The following is a 17235-nucleotide window of genomic DNA, read 5'->3' on the forward strand; positions in this document are numbered from 1 at the left end:
ATTCTTTCTAGTGGTCTAGACCACCCAAGAAGGGTTAATACCCCACTAACGTTTCTTTTGGGCTTCCCTGGTGGGTCAGTGGTAAAGAATGTGCCTGCCAATGCAGGAGACAGAGGTTCCATCCCTGGGTTGGGAAGATCCCCTGGAGAAGGAAACTGCAACTGTTAGGTAGTTAGAATAGGGAAAAAGAGTCCAAAATGGCGGTGGTTAAAAGACCTGGAGGGGAAAGCCCACGAAAATAGAACAAAGGAAGGTCCGAGGACTGGAGTGAGAACCTCAGGTAAAACAAACAACGCTGCTGCCTAAGCCCAAGTTACATAAGACAGGCCCAGGGAAAGAGAAACATATAACAAGAGGAGCCAAAGCCCGCTTCTCTCTCTTTTTTTCACTCTCTCTCGCTCTCTCCCCCACACGATGGGGTGATCTTTTCTTCGCGTCTTTGGATCAACGTGCCCTCATGCCTCAAAGATGGATTTTCCTGCTATTATCTAAATAAATAGAGCTGTAACACTGAGCTCTAACACTGATTTCTTTAAGAGCTATAACACGGCCCGTTTGAGACCTGAGAGCTGTAACGCGGTCTGTCCTCCGAGAGCTGTGACCCGCCAAGGGGCTTCAATGTCCGTCACTCCAAATTTTTGTTGTGACGAGACAAAGAACCGAGGAGCATACACTTGCGTGACACAACCCACTCCAGTATTCTTCCTGGGAAAACCCCATGGACAGAGGAGCCTGGTGGGCTATAGTCTATGGGGGTCACGAAGAGTTGGACAGGACTTAGCAACTAAGTTGACTTCGGCAACAACATTTCTTTATCCTCACCCGCGCGGTCCCCAGGCTCTCCCTGTCCCTGCTGAGGGCCAAACCGCCTTAAGTGTCTTCAGCTCTGCTTCTCTTCTGCCAAAAGGCCTACCAGGCTTCCAGGCTTGGCTCGGTGCCCTCCTGGTGCTCACTCGGCCCCCATGTTCCCTGCAGTGGGTCACGTTATACAGTGATAGTTATCTTTCTCTTCCTTTGCCAACTCAGCCTCCCAGCAAGTTATAATGTGGCTAAAACTTCCCCTAATGTAGTTTATCCACTTCTTAATCCAGGCATCTGACACTCATTGAATCTGCTAGGAAGTCAAGTGCACTCACCCAGCCAAGAATGGTCTTTGTGTGAGAGCCACTGGATGCAGTTATCTGTGGATGATAAAATATCTGCCTTGAACATCTGGTTTGACCTATAGCCATGGAAGTGCCATCGCTACATCTAGCCACAAAGAAAAAAATGTAGAGACCACAGCCAATGGCTTAATTATCTCCTACTAGAAATTAAAATCATCTTGGAGATTTAAGGGACAAATTAGCCCATGACAGTCTTTCTTACAGTTTTATTTTTATTTTTCTTTTGGCTTCATGGCCTGGCTCTAGGACCTTAGTTTCCCCCTGGAGATCCAACTAGGGCCCACAGCAGTGAAAGGGCGGCCTTTAACCACTGGACTGCCAGGGAAGTCCCTCCTTCTTACACTTGCATGTCCAAACATAATGGAACTGTGGCATGGATACAGGAACAAAAAATAATCTATCAAATCTCTGTTAGTTTCTTTCCTTATTTCTCTAAAGTGGTGTGTGTGTGTGTGTGTGTGTGTGTGTGTGTGTGTGTGTGTGTGTGGAGGGGATAGGCGAATGTCCTGCCTAGTTAACAGGAGTTGTTCGAAGCGTGAAAAATACTTGGCAGGATCCTACAACTGTAGGACAAGTATTTTTAAATCTCTATTCCTTGATCACTCAAACACACCATGTCATGAGTTTTATGCTATTTTGGTACAGTTAGGTAGCTAGAATAGGAAAAAGGAGTCCAGAATGGCGGTGGCTAGAAGACAAGGAAGGGGAAAGCCCACGAAAATAAAACAAAGGAAGGTCTGAGGACCAGAATGAGGACCTCAGGTAAAACAAACAGCACTCCTGGCTAGCCTAATTTACATAGGACAGGCGGGGGTGGGGGTGGGGGCAGAAAAAACGTATAAAAAGAGGAGCCAAAATTGGACTGGGGGCCTCTCTTCCCGTCTTTTGAGTCAGCAAACCCTCACAGCTTGAGGATGTCTTTTCCTTTACTATCTAAATAAAACTCAGCTGTAACAGAGCTGAAACACTAGTCCAACCCAGGGCTGTGACACTCTGTCCAAGGGCCGTAACGCTGGTCTGTCTGTGGCTTCAAATTTTTGTTGTGAGGAGACAGAACCCGAGGAAATTACATACCCCCCCAAACAGGGCAATACTTTGCTTTTCTTATTTGTAAAATAATTGAGTGGGCACTGTCTAGACAAGGCCTGGGAAGATTTTAATGCTAGACCTGTGCTATGTAGTTGATCCCAGAGATTATTTTCCTAGAATTTTCTTATGAGCCCTTTAACTATTATAGCTTTTCTTACTCCCTTTAAAAACTAGTTCTTTGGTAAGAAATTTCCCAGGCTCCCCACCCTCCCACCCCACAATCGTCAAAGCTCTAGAAGCCTTTGAGGACTAAAGTGGGGACAAAGGGAAACACAAGTCAGGATTTGCAACTCGGTTTAAAAATAAAAGTCGGGGCAGGGGTCTCTGGCCACATTTCTGCTCTGTTTAGCCCTCGGCGCGGCCAGCCCTGGTTTGCCTTCTCCCTCTGATTGGTGGAACCGACAGAGGTTGTACGTGACCAGAAGGTCTCTCTTATCTCTGCCTCCGCTTTCCCTGCCCGCTCCTACCGGCACCCGGGCTCTCCTCCCACGGGACCCGCCCTTCTGGGGACGCTGGATCTTTTTTATCTCCCCGGCGCGCCCCTGCAGGCGGCGATAGGAGCCGGGACTACAGATCCCGGCATCCCCCGCTTCCCGCCCGCCGCCGCCGCCGCCGGGGACCGACCCGGTAGTATCTCTTCTCCAGCAAAGGTTCCCAGTACCGGCGCCACTTGCCACCTGGGATCTCGGGGGACTCAGGGGCCGGCGTGCGGGAGGCGGGCACTGCTCGGGGTGACAGCGCGAGAGCATGGCAGTGCATCTGCGCTGGCTGAGCGCGGGTCCCTGCTGGCGCGCGGTGCGGGGCCCTTGCGGGGAGCTGCGCGCCTGCGGGGAGCTGCGCGCTTGGTCCCCGCGCTGCGCAGCCGGACGCCTGTGCCGCCCCCCTGGAACCGCTTGCCGCGAGCAGAGCCGCGGCCTGGGGTACGGCCCCCGGGTGGGAAGCGGCTCCCGGCTGAGGACTCGGCTAGCTGCGGGGCTAGCGGGGCTGGTGGGACTGGCCGCCGCCGCCTTCGGGCACGTGGAGCGGGCGGAGATGGTGCGCAAGAGCTCCGGGGCGCAGAGCGCATCGCCCGGCAGGCCCGAGGAGGAGGAGAACGATGAGCTGGCCCGCCGCTGCCGCTGCTTCATGGCCCCGCCGGTGACCGACCTTCGCGAGCTGCGGAGGCGGCCGGACGACATGAAAAGCAAGATGGAGCTCCTGATACTGGAGACCCAGGCCCAGGTGTGCCAGGCGCTGGCACAGGTGGACGGGGGCGCTCGCTTCTCTGTGGACCGGTGGGAGAGGAAGGAAGGTGAGGAGGTCGGCCCCTAGCGGGAGGTGGAGATGGGGAGGAGAGGTCGGGCTTTAGTTTGCGGGGAGAAAATGACTCAGAATAAGGAATGGGAGCAGGGAAGGGGTACCTACATGGCGGCTGCCAGTTTAAAAGGTTCACCTTTGAAACGGTTGGCGCTGACAGGGCCATCAGCCCTCAGCTTGCAAGTGTGGACCCAGACCTGCTGTCACTCTAGTCCTGGACCTTTCAAAACTCTTTTGCAATTTTATACAGCACTCTTCAAAGAAGTCAGGCAAGGATGCCCAAGGTTCTAATTGAGCATAGATTTGTCTCTACATTTCACCTCTTCTCCGGGTTCTTATTCCTTCTCTGGAGATGGAAAAAGAAAGTGTGTTTCTTACTGTCAGCTACACCCCTCCCGCTGAGGGTGTTGTGCCATTGTGTCTCCCCAGGTTTCGCAAGAAATGGCTTGTAGTTCAGCCAAGTGCACCCATCATATTTCCTGCTAGAAGAATCTTTACTTCCGTTGGCAAAATACTTGCGTATTAAAACCCAGTTCTTATGGAGTCGTATATTCATGTTATTACCTATACAGTGAAGCCCTGTATCTTGGTCATAAACTTAAAGAATTTTTGATCCTTCTTACCTGGGAATACTACAGCAATTTATCCGCTGGTTTTAGATGGTGATATTGATGCATTGATTTTAAATGAAACTAAATCTGGTTTTCTTAGTGTTTTCCATCTTGTAGCTTTTTTTTTAAGCCTTTTTTTTTTCCCTCCTGGCCTTGCCTCGTGGCTTGTCGGACTTTAGTTCCCTGATGGGGAACTGAACCTTGGCCCTCAGCAGTTACGGCTCAGAGTCCTAACCACTGGACTGCCAGGGAATTCCCTATCTTGTAATGTTTTTAAGTGAAGACTGTTGATTCAGGAGACAACCTGGACTGGCTGTGTGACCTTCCAGAGTTACTTTTTGTGCCTCTGTTTCCTCATCTATGAAATGAAATTATATATGGGGGTATTGTAAGGATAAAATGAATATATATGAACTGCGGCAGATACTGCTTGATGCTTAGAAGGCACTGAGACGGATTGTTTGGGCCATTTGCTAGTTATGTGTTTCTGGAGACGGTGTTTTCCTTTCTGGGCTTCAGTTTTCTCATTTGAAATATACAAGGGTTGTTGTACTGGATCCCATCCAGCTCTAAAAATTCTTAGAAATAAAACAAGCCAAACATGAAACTTCAGGAAACAATTCTAGTGTCCTAAAAAACAAACATACCAGCTACTGGGAGTAAAGCTCATATTGACTCTTTGCAACCCCATGGACTGTAGCCCTCCAGACTCCTCTGTCCAAGGAATTCTCCAGGCAAGAATATTGGAGTGGATTGCCATTTCCTTCTCCAGGGGGTCTTCCCCACAAAGGGATTGAACCCACTTCTCTTACATTTGCTGCATTGGCAGGTGGGTTCTTTACCACTAGCACCACCTGAGAAGCCTTAAAGGTCATATACCTAAATGCTAATGCGTGTCTCAGTTTAAGCCTCTGAATCCCTTAAGCATTCAAATATCTACTGTTTTTTAATTACCTGTAAGCAAAATTAAAAGGCAAACAGCACACTGAGAGAAAAACAATTGAAACAATATGGAACTCTTAAATTTGGTATAATATATTCTTCAAATATATTCATTCCAGTTTTTAATCTTAGTTTTCTCACATACCATAACAAATAGATGCTGTTCTGAATGGTCTTATTTGAAGGGAAACTATTTCAGTGATTTATTTTAGAGGATGATGTAAGGATGTAGAGGCTTCCCAGGTGTCTCAGTGGTAAAGAATCTACGTGCTAATGCAGGAGATGTGGATTCCAAGCCTGGGTCGGGAAAATCCCCTAGAAAAGGAAATGGCAACTCACTCCAGTATTCTTGCCTGGAAAATCCCATGAACAGAGAAGCCTAGTGGGCTACAGTCCATGGGGTTGCAAAGAGTCAGACAGGACTTAGCAACTAAGCAACAACAAACAATGACAGAAGAAATGGTGATGCGAAGAGTTAAAATATTTGCTTATAGTCAGTAGCAAGTGTCATAGAGCTAAGCTGGTTATCTAATTTTATTATACTTAACAGTTATAAATATATTGATATTATGGAAGATTTGGAAAGTAGAGAAGGAAAATAACTCCTAATCCCATCATCTTCTTGCAGCAGTAGTTTTCAGCTTTGCACATACCCTTACACTCTCTCTTCGTTTTACATTTCTGTTCACAGGAGGTGGTGGCATCAGCTGTGTACTTCAAGATGGGCATGTTTTTGAAAAGGCTGGGGTTAGCATTTCTGTCGTTCATGGAAACCTTTCTGAGGAAGCGGCAAAACAAATGAGAAGCAGAGGAAAACTGCTGAAGGCAAAAGATGGTAAATCAGACAATCTCAGTTCAGTTCAGTTCAGTTGCTGAGTTGTGTCTGACTTCGCGACCCCATGGACCACAGCACGCCAGGCCTCCCTGTCCACCACTGACTCCCGGAGTTTACTCAAACTCATGTCCATTGAGTCGGTGATGCCATCCAACCATCTCATCCTCTGTCATCCCCTTCTCCTCCTGCCCTCAATCTTTCCCGGCATCAGGGTCTTTTCAGATGAGTCAGCTCTTTGCATCAGGTGGCCAAAGTATTGGAGTTTCATCTTCAACATCAGTCCTTCCAATGAATATTCAGGACTGATCTCCTTTAGGATGGACTGGTTGGATCTCCTTGCGGTCCCAGTGACTCTCAAGAGTCTTCTCCAACACCACAGTTCAAAAGCATCAATTCTTCAGCACTCAGCTTTCTTTATAGTCCAACTCTCACATCCATACATGACTACTGAAAAAACCATGACCTTGACGAGACGAACCTTTGTTGGCAAAGTAATGTCTCTGCTTTTTAATATGCAGACAATCTCAGTAGCCTTTAATAGTTCCTGCAAACCTTTTCTCCCCATAAGTTTTATTTGTAAAATTAACATTGCTTCTGTAAAATTCCATTCAGGTTCATATACCAGATGAGCCTGTTCACAGTTACTTTTTTTGTTTATGACAACCCACTCCAGTATTCTTGCTTGAAGAATTCCATTGACAGAGGAACCTTGCAGGCAACAGTCCATGGGATTGCAAAGAGTTGGACATGACTGATCAACTAGGCACACACATGAACATATGTAGGTATATATATATACACACACACACATTTGCACATAGGCACGTGTGCTAAAATGTTAACAGTTGTTTGTTTATTTTTTGACCTTGAGGTATGTGGGATCTTAGTTCCCTGACCAGGGATTGAACTGCAGGCTTTCGGCCATCAGAGCGAGGAGTCCTAAGCTCTGGACCACCTGGGGATTCCTCGCAATTATTTTTTAAAAATTATGTTTGAAGAGAGAAATTAAAAAAACAACCTTTGAAAATTGATTCAGAAGCCATGTTGGAGTTAATTTGTATCAAGCCAGGTATTCAAGTGCAGTTCTCTGTATTCTTTTCCAGGTAAATTGCCGTTTTCTGCCATGGGCGTGAGCTCTGTCATTCACCCCAAGAATCCTCATACGCCTACTATCCATTTCAACTACAGATACTTTGAGGTGGAAGAAGCTGATGGTAAGCGTCTCAAGCTGTGAAAAGTATTATTGTGCAAAATGAGTAGGCATAACATCTAACGTCAAGAAAAAGCAAGTACAGTCTTAATTGTTTCAGGAGGCACGTGAAGGCTTACTCCTTGGCGGGGGCAATGGATTATATACACTAGACATGAAAAGTGAAAGCAGTGTTGACTGGACTCTGATGTCCTCATATTTCTTCCAACACACAAGGAATGGTGTAATGAACCTGAACTAAAAGTGCACATAGGGTTCTTTGCAAATACTAGTTTATTACAAACAAAGGGAAACCTCACGTGCAGTGTTAAGTTGCCATTGAGAACTTGCTTTTGGAAATTAGTTTCCACATGCGTAGCTTTGCTGGTCCTCAGTGCATTATCAGTGGCTTTAAGATGGGGTATAGTCCGGCTCTGTGGCGCAATGGATAGCGCATTGGCCTTCTAAGATGGGGTACAGTTGATCATGCCTCATGATGTAAATATAGTTCTAGCCTACGTGTGTGCTATTGGTTGGGCTGACTATTAGCCTGTCCAAGCTCCCGAGCAGTGCATGCCACTGCTCTGCGTGTCTCTGCAGGTGATGGCATTTAAAGCCATGTATCTAACTTTTCCTTTTGAGCAGCGTCCACTTGAATCACGTGTCTTGATTTGGTAGGTAACACCCTGTGGTGGTTTGGCGGTGGATGTGACCTTACCCCAACATACTTGAATCAAGAGGATGCAGTCCATTTTCACAGGACTCTCAAGGAGGCATGTGACCAGCATGGTCCAGATCTCTATCCCAAATTTAAAAAGTGGTAGGTAAAGTTATTGAACTCCTCACGATCCCTACATGTTTACCCTTCTATAGCTTCTGAAGGCACTACTGTGTCACTACATACCTTTCGCAGCTTATGAAGGTTGAACTGTTTTCTTTGCCCAGCAGAAGTGAGATACCAGTTTTATATGCTTTTAACATTAAACCAGGTGATTAGTATATAAACTTGAAGGTGATCTATGCCTGAGAATCAGAGGCTTTTTAATCCTAAGGTGGGATACAGTAAGTACCCTGCAAATAAACAAGTTCCATTCCAAGAGTGCGTTCATAAGTCCAGTTTATTCATAACTTTATTCCAACAAAGTTAGCCTAGGTACCCAGGTAATACAGTCGGTCATATAGTATTTTACTGGAATAGATTTATAATGCTTTTCACACAAATAATACATAAATAGACAAACACAGGAAATAAAACATTTTTAATCTTGCAGTACAGTACCTTGAAAAGTACAGTGTAGTACGAGCTACAGACTGCCGTTTTTATGCTTGCTTCTAAGCATCCTGGGCTTGGAATAAGGATACTGTACATTATGTAGTACCTTACTGTGAAGTGCACAGAAGCACGTGTACTGGCAGAGGATGCATGCGTGTGGCAGTATACACCAGACATGTGAACTAGCTTAGAACGTTGGACATGCGCAAATGTAGAGTCTGAAAATTTGCAACTTGAAGGTTCGCATGTAAGGGACTTACTGTGTTAAATCCTCGCCCCACATGAGGATTATCATCGTTGTTGCCATAGAAATGTGTTAGTGCATGGGAAGAGTTGGAGAACCATCAGGAGAGGTGCAGATGTACCGGAGATCGGGTACAAGGAGAAAAATGGGATTGGAAACTTTGTGAAAGAAACTCTAATGGTAAAGAAAAGAGTTACCCAGGGTATTTGATAGGTATGAAATGGAATCTCTGCATAAGTTATCTGGAATAAGGATAAAGTACTCATCACTGCTTAGAAATAAAGGCCATTCTAGAAAAAGGAGGAACAGAAAGGGTTTGGGGTGGGTTGTTTTTTGCTTTGTTTTTAGTGCTAACATTTGTTGAATCTTGCTGTTATTTATGTAAGAATGTGGAGTTCAGTTTTAAAATCCTCAGAAAGATAACACATTTACATAACCTCTTTTTGATTTGACATTACCACTGAACACTGCACAGTCATGGACACAGAGGTGTGAGAATTGGTTTTTTTGTTACATATTAGCTTCCTTCCAGCAGGAGGATGGGGTATTCTCTTTTTTTTTGGTTTCCTTTTATCCCTGTTGCTGGAGAACTTTATCTGAGTCGTATTAAGAAAATATCTCGGATGCAGGCTAGTTAAAAAGTTTTTAGTCTATTAAGTTAAGTCGCTTAATTTCATAACCCCATGAAGAGAGATGTGGAAATAATATGATTTTGTTAAAGCTGGCTTTACAGCCTTGCTCAGGCTGTTCTTTAACTCTGTTAATAAAATGTATGTGTGAAAAAAAGTCAAGAAGTTTCAGTCAAGGGGAATTATACCAGTGCATCAGTTCTAGGGATTTGTGTCTTCTGCCCACCGCCCCCCCTTTAAAAAAATTTTAAACTATTAAGACTATTTTCACAATAACCTTTTCAGTAGTTTTTAGTTTTTGTTTGTACAATTTTTCCTGTTTACAAACCCTCATTATTATCGAGATAATGGAAAGAAGTCAACTATTTCCACGAAGCCAACTGTACCACAGATTTAGCAATTAGGAAGTGACTTGGGAAATCTGCTCTAGTAGGCACAGATGGGGAAGACTCTAGAACAGATTGATAGTCTCGTGTGCCGGCTCACAAGGGCAACCTTTAACATTGAGGACTCTTATCCTCTGAACGTTTCTTTGCAACAGCCCTCCCCTGAGTCACGCATGCTGTAGAGTCATCACGGTTTGTTGCTAAGAGAGACCTTAGAGGTAATTTACTGTACCTTCCTTTGGTGAATAAGAACTGATTGAGGCAGCTTAGGGGTTAGCACCTGGTCATGGGCTTGGTTGGCGCCATTGTTGGTGGAGGGTTCCTGCCTCCTGCGAAAGAAGCAATGCTTCCGAGGGCAGCAGCAGCATCACTTGTTTTAAGAAATACGAGTATTAAGAGTGGACTCTTTGTTTTTCTTTTCAGTAACAGTCTTACAATGCCACGTTAGATAGACATGTATTCACTTGCCTAGTTGATTGGTAGGTAAAAGTGTAAGCATTTTCTACATTGGTAATAACTGCAGGAAATCTGTCTAAAACTCTAGTTTCATTTCAGATGTGGACAAAAAGAAAGGGCACTGTGCTGGCATTAGTCAGGGAGGGTGCTGTAAGCTGAAATGCTCACACTGATTTTCACGTCCGTCTCTCTTTCCTTCTGTGGTCTTGCTGTTTTTTTCAGGTGTGACGATTACTTTTTTATAGCCCACCGTGGGGAGCGGAGGGGTATCGGGGGTATCTTTTTTGATGACCTCGACTCTCCGTCCAAGGAGGAGGTGTTTCGCTTTGTGGAGAGCTGTACTCAGGCCATCATTCCTTCTTATGTCCCCCTCGTGAAGAAGCACTGTAATGACGCCTTCACTCCCCAGGAGAAGCTGTGGCAGCAGCTCCGAAGAGGACGGTGAGTGGGCGACGGGAGCATGGACGCTCTCATGTCAGAAGAGATGGGACCGGGAGGGTGGGGTGGAGCAACTGCAATAATAGCGGGTGCTGGTCATCTTGGGCAGTGCTTTGTCAGAGCTGTGTTAATGTTCACCCTGATTTCTTTTCATCACTAGATAAATAACAAAGTGAATTAGAAAAACACTGTGAAATAGTATTATAAAAAGAGCAAAGTCTGTTTAATCTGTCTGTACTTTAGAGACTCATACTAGGCTTATGGTAAGTACTTGTTGAATTTAATTCAGCTGATTTCTTTTAGTCTGTCTTCGAGCAATACCTTCCAACCTTCTGCCAAGGTAGGAGAATCATTTAATGTGTTTGCTGCTTTGTAAATTCTGAATCATACCTTTTTTTGTTTAACTTCAGGTTTCCATGGAAGTCATTATAATGAAAATGATTGTTTTAGAAATTGGTCGTTACAGAACTGTAATGATATTTGTTTGTTATGGAACTGTTCACGTGTGCTGGCCAGTAGGTTAGGCAGTTTGCATCTAATTTTCTTCACAAACCTGTGGAATTGGTATAACTATTCATCGTTTTACAGATGATAAAACTTAGTCTCAGCGAAGTGAGTCCCTTGCCCAAGTTTACACAGCTGGTAAATCAAAGACCCCAGATGTGGAACCAGGTCACTGAGGCTTCCAAACCTGCAGACCTTCTCCGGGGGAGTGGCTAAGCAGTTAGTGTTTCCAGCCACGACGCCCGCCGTGTTCCCCCGCTTTGTGCGTTGAGTTGGTGAGCTCAGTTGGATGACCCTCGGGAGGGCATCTTCAGCCGGGCTGTGATTGTGAATCTGCTGCAGATTAGCACTCTAACAGCTCACAGTGGTTTCTCAGTCCCGTCTTAATTGCATGTGTCCTACTGGTCCATGCCTCCAAAAATGGATTTCCTCATTTATATTAATTCTGTCTTGGGCGTATGAAGCTTTGGGAACTTAAGGAGATAAGGCTAGTGCCCTGAAAACGTTCACCTGGATACTGTCCCAAGTCTAAAGATAAATATTTGTCGTTTGCTCTTGCTTAGAACTGCCTGTGCCTGCCTGCTCCCCGTGTATAAACCTTGGGAAAATGAGAATTGATCGTGTTCTCGTCGGACATTTATTAAACAGGGCATTTTTTTTTTTTAGGTCGGGTGTGTTTTTTGGTCCTATGATTTCCCAGATACACCCTTACTCTTCTTCCGTTTCCTCTTGACATTTATCATATGCCCCCATGGCCAGGGCCCATCTTGGGCAGAGATGTTCACAGTTTAGAGGGGAAGACCATCCCTAGAGGGTAGATTAAAATTCTGGAAAATTTTTTTTTAAAAAAGCAAAACAAAAGTAAAACAACAAAAAAAGAGAAACTAAAAATTAATAAATAAATAAACCGAACTCTGTGGAAAGTGCAGTGTTCTAGTTTTACATGAGATTTCTTAATGCAAAGCCAGAAGGGTTTGTGGTTACTCATGAGGTGAAGCCTTTAAAACTTTTTGGACATAGGAACAATGTCTTATTCTGTTTGTTTTATTATTGTTATTAATTGACAACGTATTTTGAGAGTTCCATTTATGTGTATCATCGCATGTCGTGTTTTTTGAATTTGGCGGAAGTGTGGGGTGTTAGGTTAATTTTCTGTGGTGTGGTGGGTGACTGTATTTGCAGAGAGACCCCTTCTGTCCTTACCTCTGGGCCTTAAAATGGCAGTCAACTCTGGGACTTAGGACAACCCCAGCTCTTTTGTGCGGTTATGAGCCCTGACGTCACTTTCTTACATGGCATTCATAGCCCATTATCTGTATTATTCTTCCCCACTTCCTGTCGCCCCAAACACAACTTTCTCCTGTGGTGATCAGGCTGCTTATCTTTTGACTTTACAGCCTCTTCTTTGGCGATCTCATTTGGTCTCGTGGTACGCTGGTAAAGAACCTGCCTGCCAATGCAGGAGACGCAGGTTGGATCCCTAGGTCGGGAAGATCCCCTGGAGGAGGAAATGGAAGCCCACTCCATTATTCTTGTCTGGGAAGTCCCATGCACAGAGAAGTCTGGCAGGCTGCAGTCCACGGGGGCGCAGAGAGTCAGACACGACTGAGCATGCGTGCTTGGCCTGTGACTTCTGTGGTCTCCCCAGACCGTGAACCTCCAGGCTTGGGAGGTGCTTTTCTAGTTTCTTTTTCAGAGAAACTAAACATCTGTACTTGTTTTGTTGTATTTTGGGACAGGGAAGCAGGATATGATGTAGATATCAGTTACATTGAAGGGAATGGCTGAAGTTCATAGTTTACAGATATCTCGGAGAGGATAATTGTACAGAAAGGATCGGAAAGATCAGGTCTAAGCAAAACCTGGTGAAAGTCAGGCTAATACACAGGAAGGAACATTGTTCACTCATACAGGAAGGCAGAACAAGGATTCGCTCGTGAGCACAAGAGGCTCATTTGGGAGCTCCTTACAAGGGTCTCTGAACAAGACATCAGTACAGATAGAGAATCACAGCCATCCCTTAAGTATCATGTTTCAGAAAGATAACATCAGGGGTGAGAAAGGGAATTGAGAGACTGATGTTTTTTTCTGTGGTCTTAGGAAGAAGTTTAGAAGATTCACTTAAGTTATCTTTTGAGACAGACTAAAGAGGTATTAGTTATTAGTGCACTAAACTCAATTGGTGATAAATGATGAGAAGTAGAAAGGGGTCCATGAATGTAATTTATTTAAATTTTCTCAGAGCCGTTGGCAAGTTTCCACAGTGAAGGGTGCTTTCTAAAAATTGAAGCACTGTCAGAATAAAGAGAATATGTGGTTTTCTTTTTTTTTAGTTGTGATTAAATTACAGTAACCAGTGCATTAATGATAATAATATCTGAGGGAAGTTTGGACCAAGAGATTAGTTTTTGAAGGAGTTGAGAAATGATTTGAAGGGGGAACTGTTTATTGAAATTTTCAGCTTTATGAGTCATGTTCAATTCTTTTGGCTAGTAGAAATGATCTTTTTGAAATATCTCCAAGAAGTTGGAGAAAAAAAACCCTTTTATTTATTAATTTTTTTGAAAAAACCCTTTTATAAAGAATCTTTTGATGTTGAAGGAAATCACAGATTTTTAAGCCAGACAGAGTTTAGATGTGACTCTGTGGCAGTTAATGGAAGACTTATACCCTGAACCAGGTTTTAGTTGATGTTAAGGATATTTTTCTAAGAAAATAAAGCTAATCACCGCAACGCAAATCACTGCTACCTTTCATTACGACTTTTGTCATCAATCTGCAGCAAGACAGAATTGTATGACTGCTTATTAATGCTGTAAACCACTTTAAGGAAAGGAAATATCTGGGATATGTTAATAACTATAGATAGAGTTCTGTTAACTGTTCTTGGCTTTTCAGTTACAAGAACTTTACACTGTCTTAGTTCATGTGAGTTATTAGCAGTGGAATGAAGTCTTCGACTCAAACATCTCAGACTCTCGGGGAGGCCCAGAGAGAGCTGCTCTATCCTGATAAAGGGGGCCGTTTGCTCTTCTTAATTGTTTTTGTGGCTTCAAGTTCTTAGCTTTGTGTTGATCCTGTTTATTTATTGGAAAACATAACCTTATTGTTCTGTAGCTGCTCTGTGCTGGGGCTGAATCTATATCCTCTTGTTTGCTGGATAGAATACCCTTTTCTTTACGCCTGTCCGGATGGAGAAAAGTCAGCTGATGAGATTGGTGTTTCCTGTGCCAGTTACAGCTGATGGGTTGGGGGGGGTGGTGGTGGGAAGTTGCCCACCAACCGCCACACCGCCCCCCCCAACCCATCTCCCCCCATGAAGTACTTATTATGGACTAATTGTAAGACTTTACTCACCAGCTCTTAATCTTATTTGATGTCTTCATCTCAGGTATGTAGAATTTAACCTGCTCTATGATCGGGGTACAAAGTTTGGCCTCTTCACTCCGGGATCCAGGATCGAAAGCATCTTGATGTCTTTACCTCTCACTGCCCGGTAAGAATAACTCATGAGAATGATAGTTATTCCCCACCCCACCCCCAGTCCTCTGACCCCTACAGAGCCTGAACATTGATACCACAAAGAGCTTTCCTAAAGACTTCATTGGTTTTGACTTTGCTGTCTTTATAAGAAAATCAGGCAAAAAAGGAATAGGCAACAGACAGCAATATGTCTGTGACCCCAAGAGCCCAAGATACTTATTATTCAGCCCTTTACAGGGAAAGTTGGCTAAGTCGTGTCCAACTCTTGCAACCCCATAGACTGTGGCCTGCCAGGCTCCTCTGTCCATGGGATTTCCCAGGCAAGGGTACTGGAGTAGGTTGCCATTTCCTTCTTCAGGGGATCTTCCCTGATCCAGGGATTGAACCCGTGTCTTCTACCATCAGTGAAGCCCAAAGTTTGCCAGCCCCGGTCTAAACCAGGTTTACCAGACTTCATACTACAGTTTAGCCATTTTCACCATTGTTTATATATTTGTATATAATCTGACATATTATTTGCTTAAATTTTATACTCATTTTTTTCAGAGAGAAAATTAAAGGCAAACCAACATTTTTGTCAAAAATAGAAATGAACACATTAAAATAAAAGCAAAAGTACTAAGCTGAAAAAAAAAAGTTTGCCCATGGATCACCTGAGGTTCTATACTTTACAAAACCCTCGATTGTAGTAAAAGTGTGTTTTGGCTCTGGAATATTCATATTAGCTAAACTATGCTCCAGGAATTATTAAGAAACTTTATTTCTTTAGCAGCAAATATTTTTTGAAAGCTTAGTGGAGACAAAGGGTGATAGGACTTTTTATTACCCATAGAATTTAGTTTAGATAAAGAGGTGTGTATGTTGTTTGTTTATTTTTTATTGTTACTACATGTTTTTGCTTCTGTTTTAAACCTCCATAGATGGGAGTACATGCATTCACCCTCAGAGAACTCCAAAGAAGCTGAAATTCTGGAAGTTTTGCGCCACCCAAGGGACTGGGTACCTTGATGCAGACAGAGCAGCCTTCCTGGGGCCTGGGGGACTCTCAGCGCCCCTCCTGTTCCACTGGCCGACACCACCCCCATGGCGTGGCTCTTGGTCACCTGTGTCTTAGAGCGCCGGTCTTCTTTCTCTACCCTGGAGTCTGCCTCCTTGACAGGTGGTGAAATGTGTTTTAAGCACCGGAAGCTTCCGCCAGATGCTGTTGGTGATGGGTGGTGAGGTGGCAGCTTGTCAGCTGGTTGATGTAAAAACTCATTTGTACTTTAGAATCATTTTATATGACAAGTTTACAAACAACAATGTTGTATTTCTGAGAATTGATTAAGGGGATCTAACTCATAATTTGTTTCAGGAAACCTCTTATGTTACTTTTACTTCATGTATTTTTTAAAGATTTAGTTTCTGCCACAGAAATCTGTTTTGGGATAAGTTTTATTTTCGTTAATTCAATAAGATTTAGAATGGTAATTTTAGAAAGCTGCTGGAAATGAAGGTAAAAATTTTACTTTGTCATTGCTGAAGTTTCTTAGATCATAATCTTTATATCTTTAGAGACCATAATTTGGTAAAATACTCATTTTTGTAATGATAGATACTTAGAAACACTGGAAATTTTCTTAATCTCTGCATGTGTTACAATTCAGTGATTACATACAGTTAACTGTAAAGTGACATCACTGTTATTTAAACAAGAGATAGCTAAGTGACAGTTTTGATTTTTGTCAATGTTGAAAGTCTATGCACTTTTCAGCGTGAAAGCTTATATCCTTGAATTCTGATATTTGCACACTTCTATTCCAGACACTTCTATACAGAGGTTTAGACTAAGAACAATCTGGGGGATGTTGTGAATTTAGGGAATGTTTCTCATTTAGGAAGTGAGAAACATTTTCCTTCTCTAATTAGAGCAGGCTTAACTAATGTAAGAAGCATGTAGGCATTTTATAAACATATTTCTTAGAAGATGGACTAGTTGAAATCACCCTTTTTAAATTAGATTTGCTCCTAGGAGAAAATCACAACAGAGTTGCTGAGACTTCTTTGTTCAAATAATATGAATGTATTTTATTCATAATATATTGTAGTTTATAAGGAATGGTATCTTCCTACACATTATTAAGCATTATTTTGGAATATGTTGAATGTATGGTTGTGTGTGACTCTTCAGAGCTTGAAGATGTATGACTTCTTCAGTTCTCTTCCCACAAGTATGCTGATAAATTTTGTTATGAAGTATAACTAAGGAAGGTTTCTATTTTTCATTTTTTCTAGGATAGTTGATTTAGGAAAGATGAATATTTCTTGGTACTAAAACCATAATTCCTCATTCCTGAATATTTTAGCCAAGAAAAATGTAAGTTTTGTACTTGAGTTTTCATAGCAGCTTTATTCTCAATAGCCATTTGGAAATAACACAAATGCCCACAGCAGGTAAGTGGATAACCAGGTTATAAGATACCCTTATGTTAAAATAGGACTCCACAATGACAGGAAACGTCTGCTGATAAATGCAGCAACATGGGTGAATATCAGAAAATGGCTATGCTAAGTAAAAGAAACCAGACACGAGAACACACTCACTGTATGACTGCATTACATGAGAACCTAGAAAAGTCAAAACTCTTAACAAGAGAAGGCCTATCAGTGATTGCTAGGGGCTGGGTAGGGGAACTCACTGTGAAAGGGAACAAA

At 43.2% G+C, this 17235-nt stretch overlaps 1 protein-coding gene across 1 annotated transcript; it reads left to right on the forward strand.

The window, feature by feature from the left end:
- Positions 1 to 2826: 2826 nt before the first annotated feature.
- Positions 2827 to 16782, forward strand: CPOX (coproporphyrinogen oxidase). The gene is made up of 7 exons (XM_020903882.2): positions 2827 to 3546; positions 5796 to 5939; positions 7043 to 7153; positions 7807 to 7948; positions 10339 to 10557; positions 14450 to 14554; positions 15462 to 16782. The coding sequence occupies exons 1-7, from the start codon at positions 3003 to 3005 to the stop codon at positions 15547 to 15549; spliced, it is 1353 nt and encodes a 450-aa protein (XP_020759541.2). The 5' UTR covers positions 2827 to 3002; the 3' UTR covers positions 15550 to 16782.
- The last annotated feature ends 453 nt before the right edge of the window (positions 16783 to 17235 follow it).

The sequence above is a fragment of the Odocoileus virginianus genome, chromosome 25 (genome assembly GCF_023699985.2).
Source record: "Odocoileus virginianus isolate 20LAN1187 ecotype Illinois chromosome 25, Ovbor_1.2, whole genome shotgun sequence".
Lineage (NCBI taxonomy): Eukaryota > Metazoa > Chordata > Mammalia > Artiodactyla > Cervidae > Odocoileus > Odocoileus virginianus.

Coding starts and splice junctions, on each gene's coding strand:
- CPOX (XM_020903882.2), top strand. CDS start 3,003: ATGGCAGTGCATCTGCGCTGGCTGAGCGCGGGTCCCTGCTGGCGCGCG. Junction 3,547..5,795: donor CCGGTGGGAGAGGAAGGAAG/GTGAGGAGGTCG, acceptor TTCTGTTCACAG/GAGGTGGTGGCATCAGCTGT. Junction 7,949..10,338: donor TATCCCAAATTTAAAAAGTG/GTAGGTAAAGTT, acceptor TGTTTTTTTCAG/GTGTGACGATTACTTTTTTA.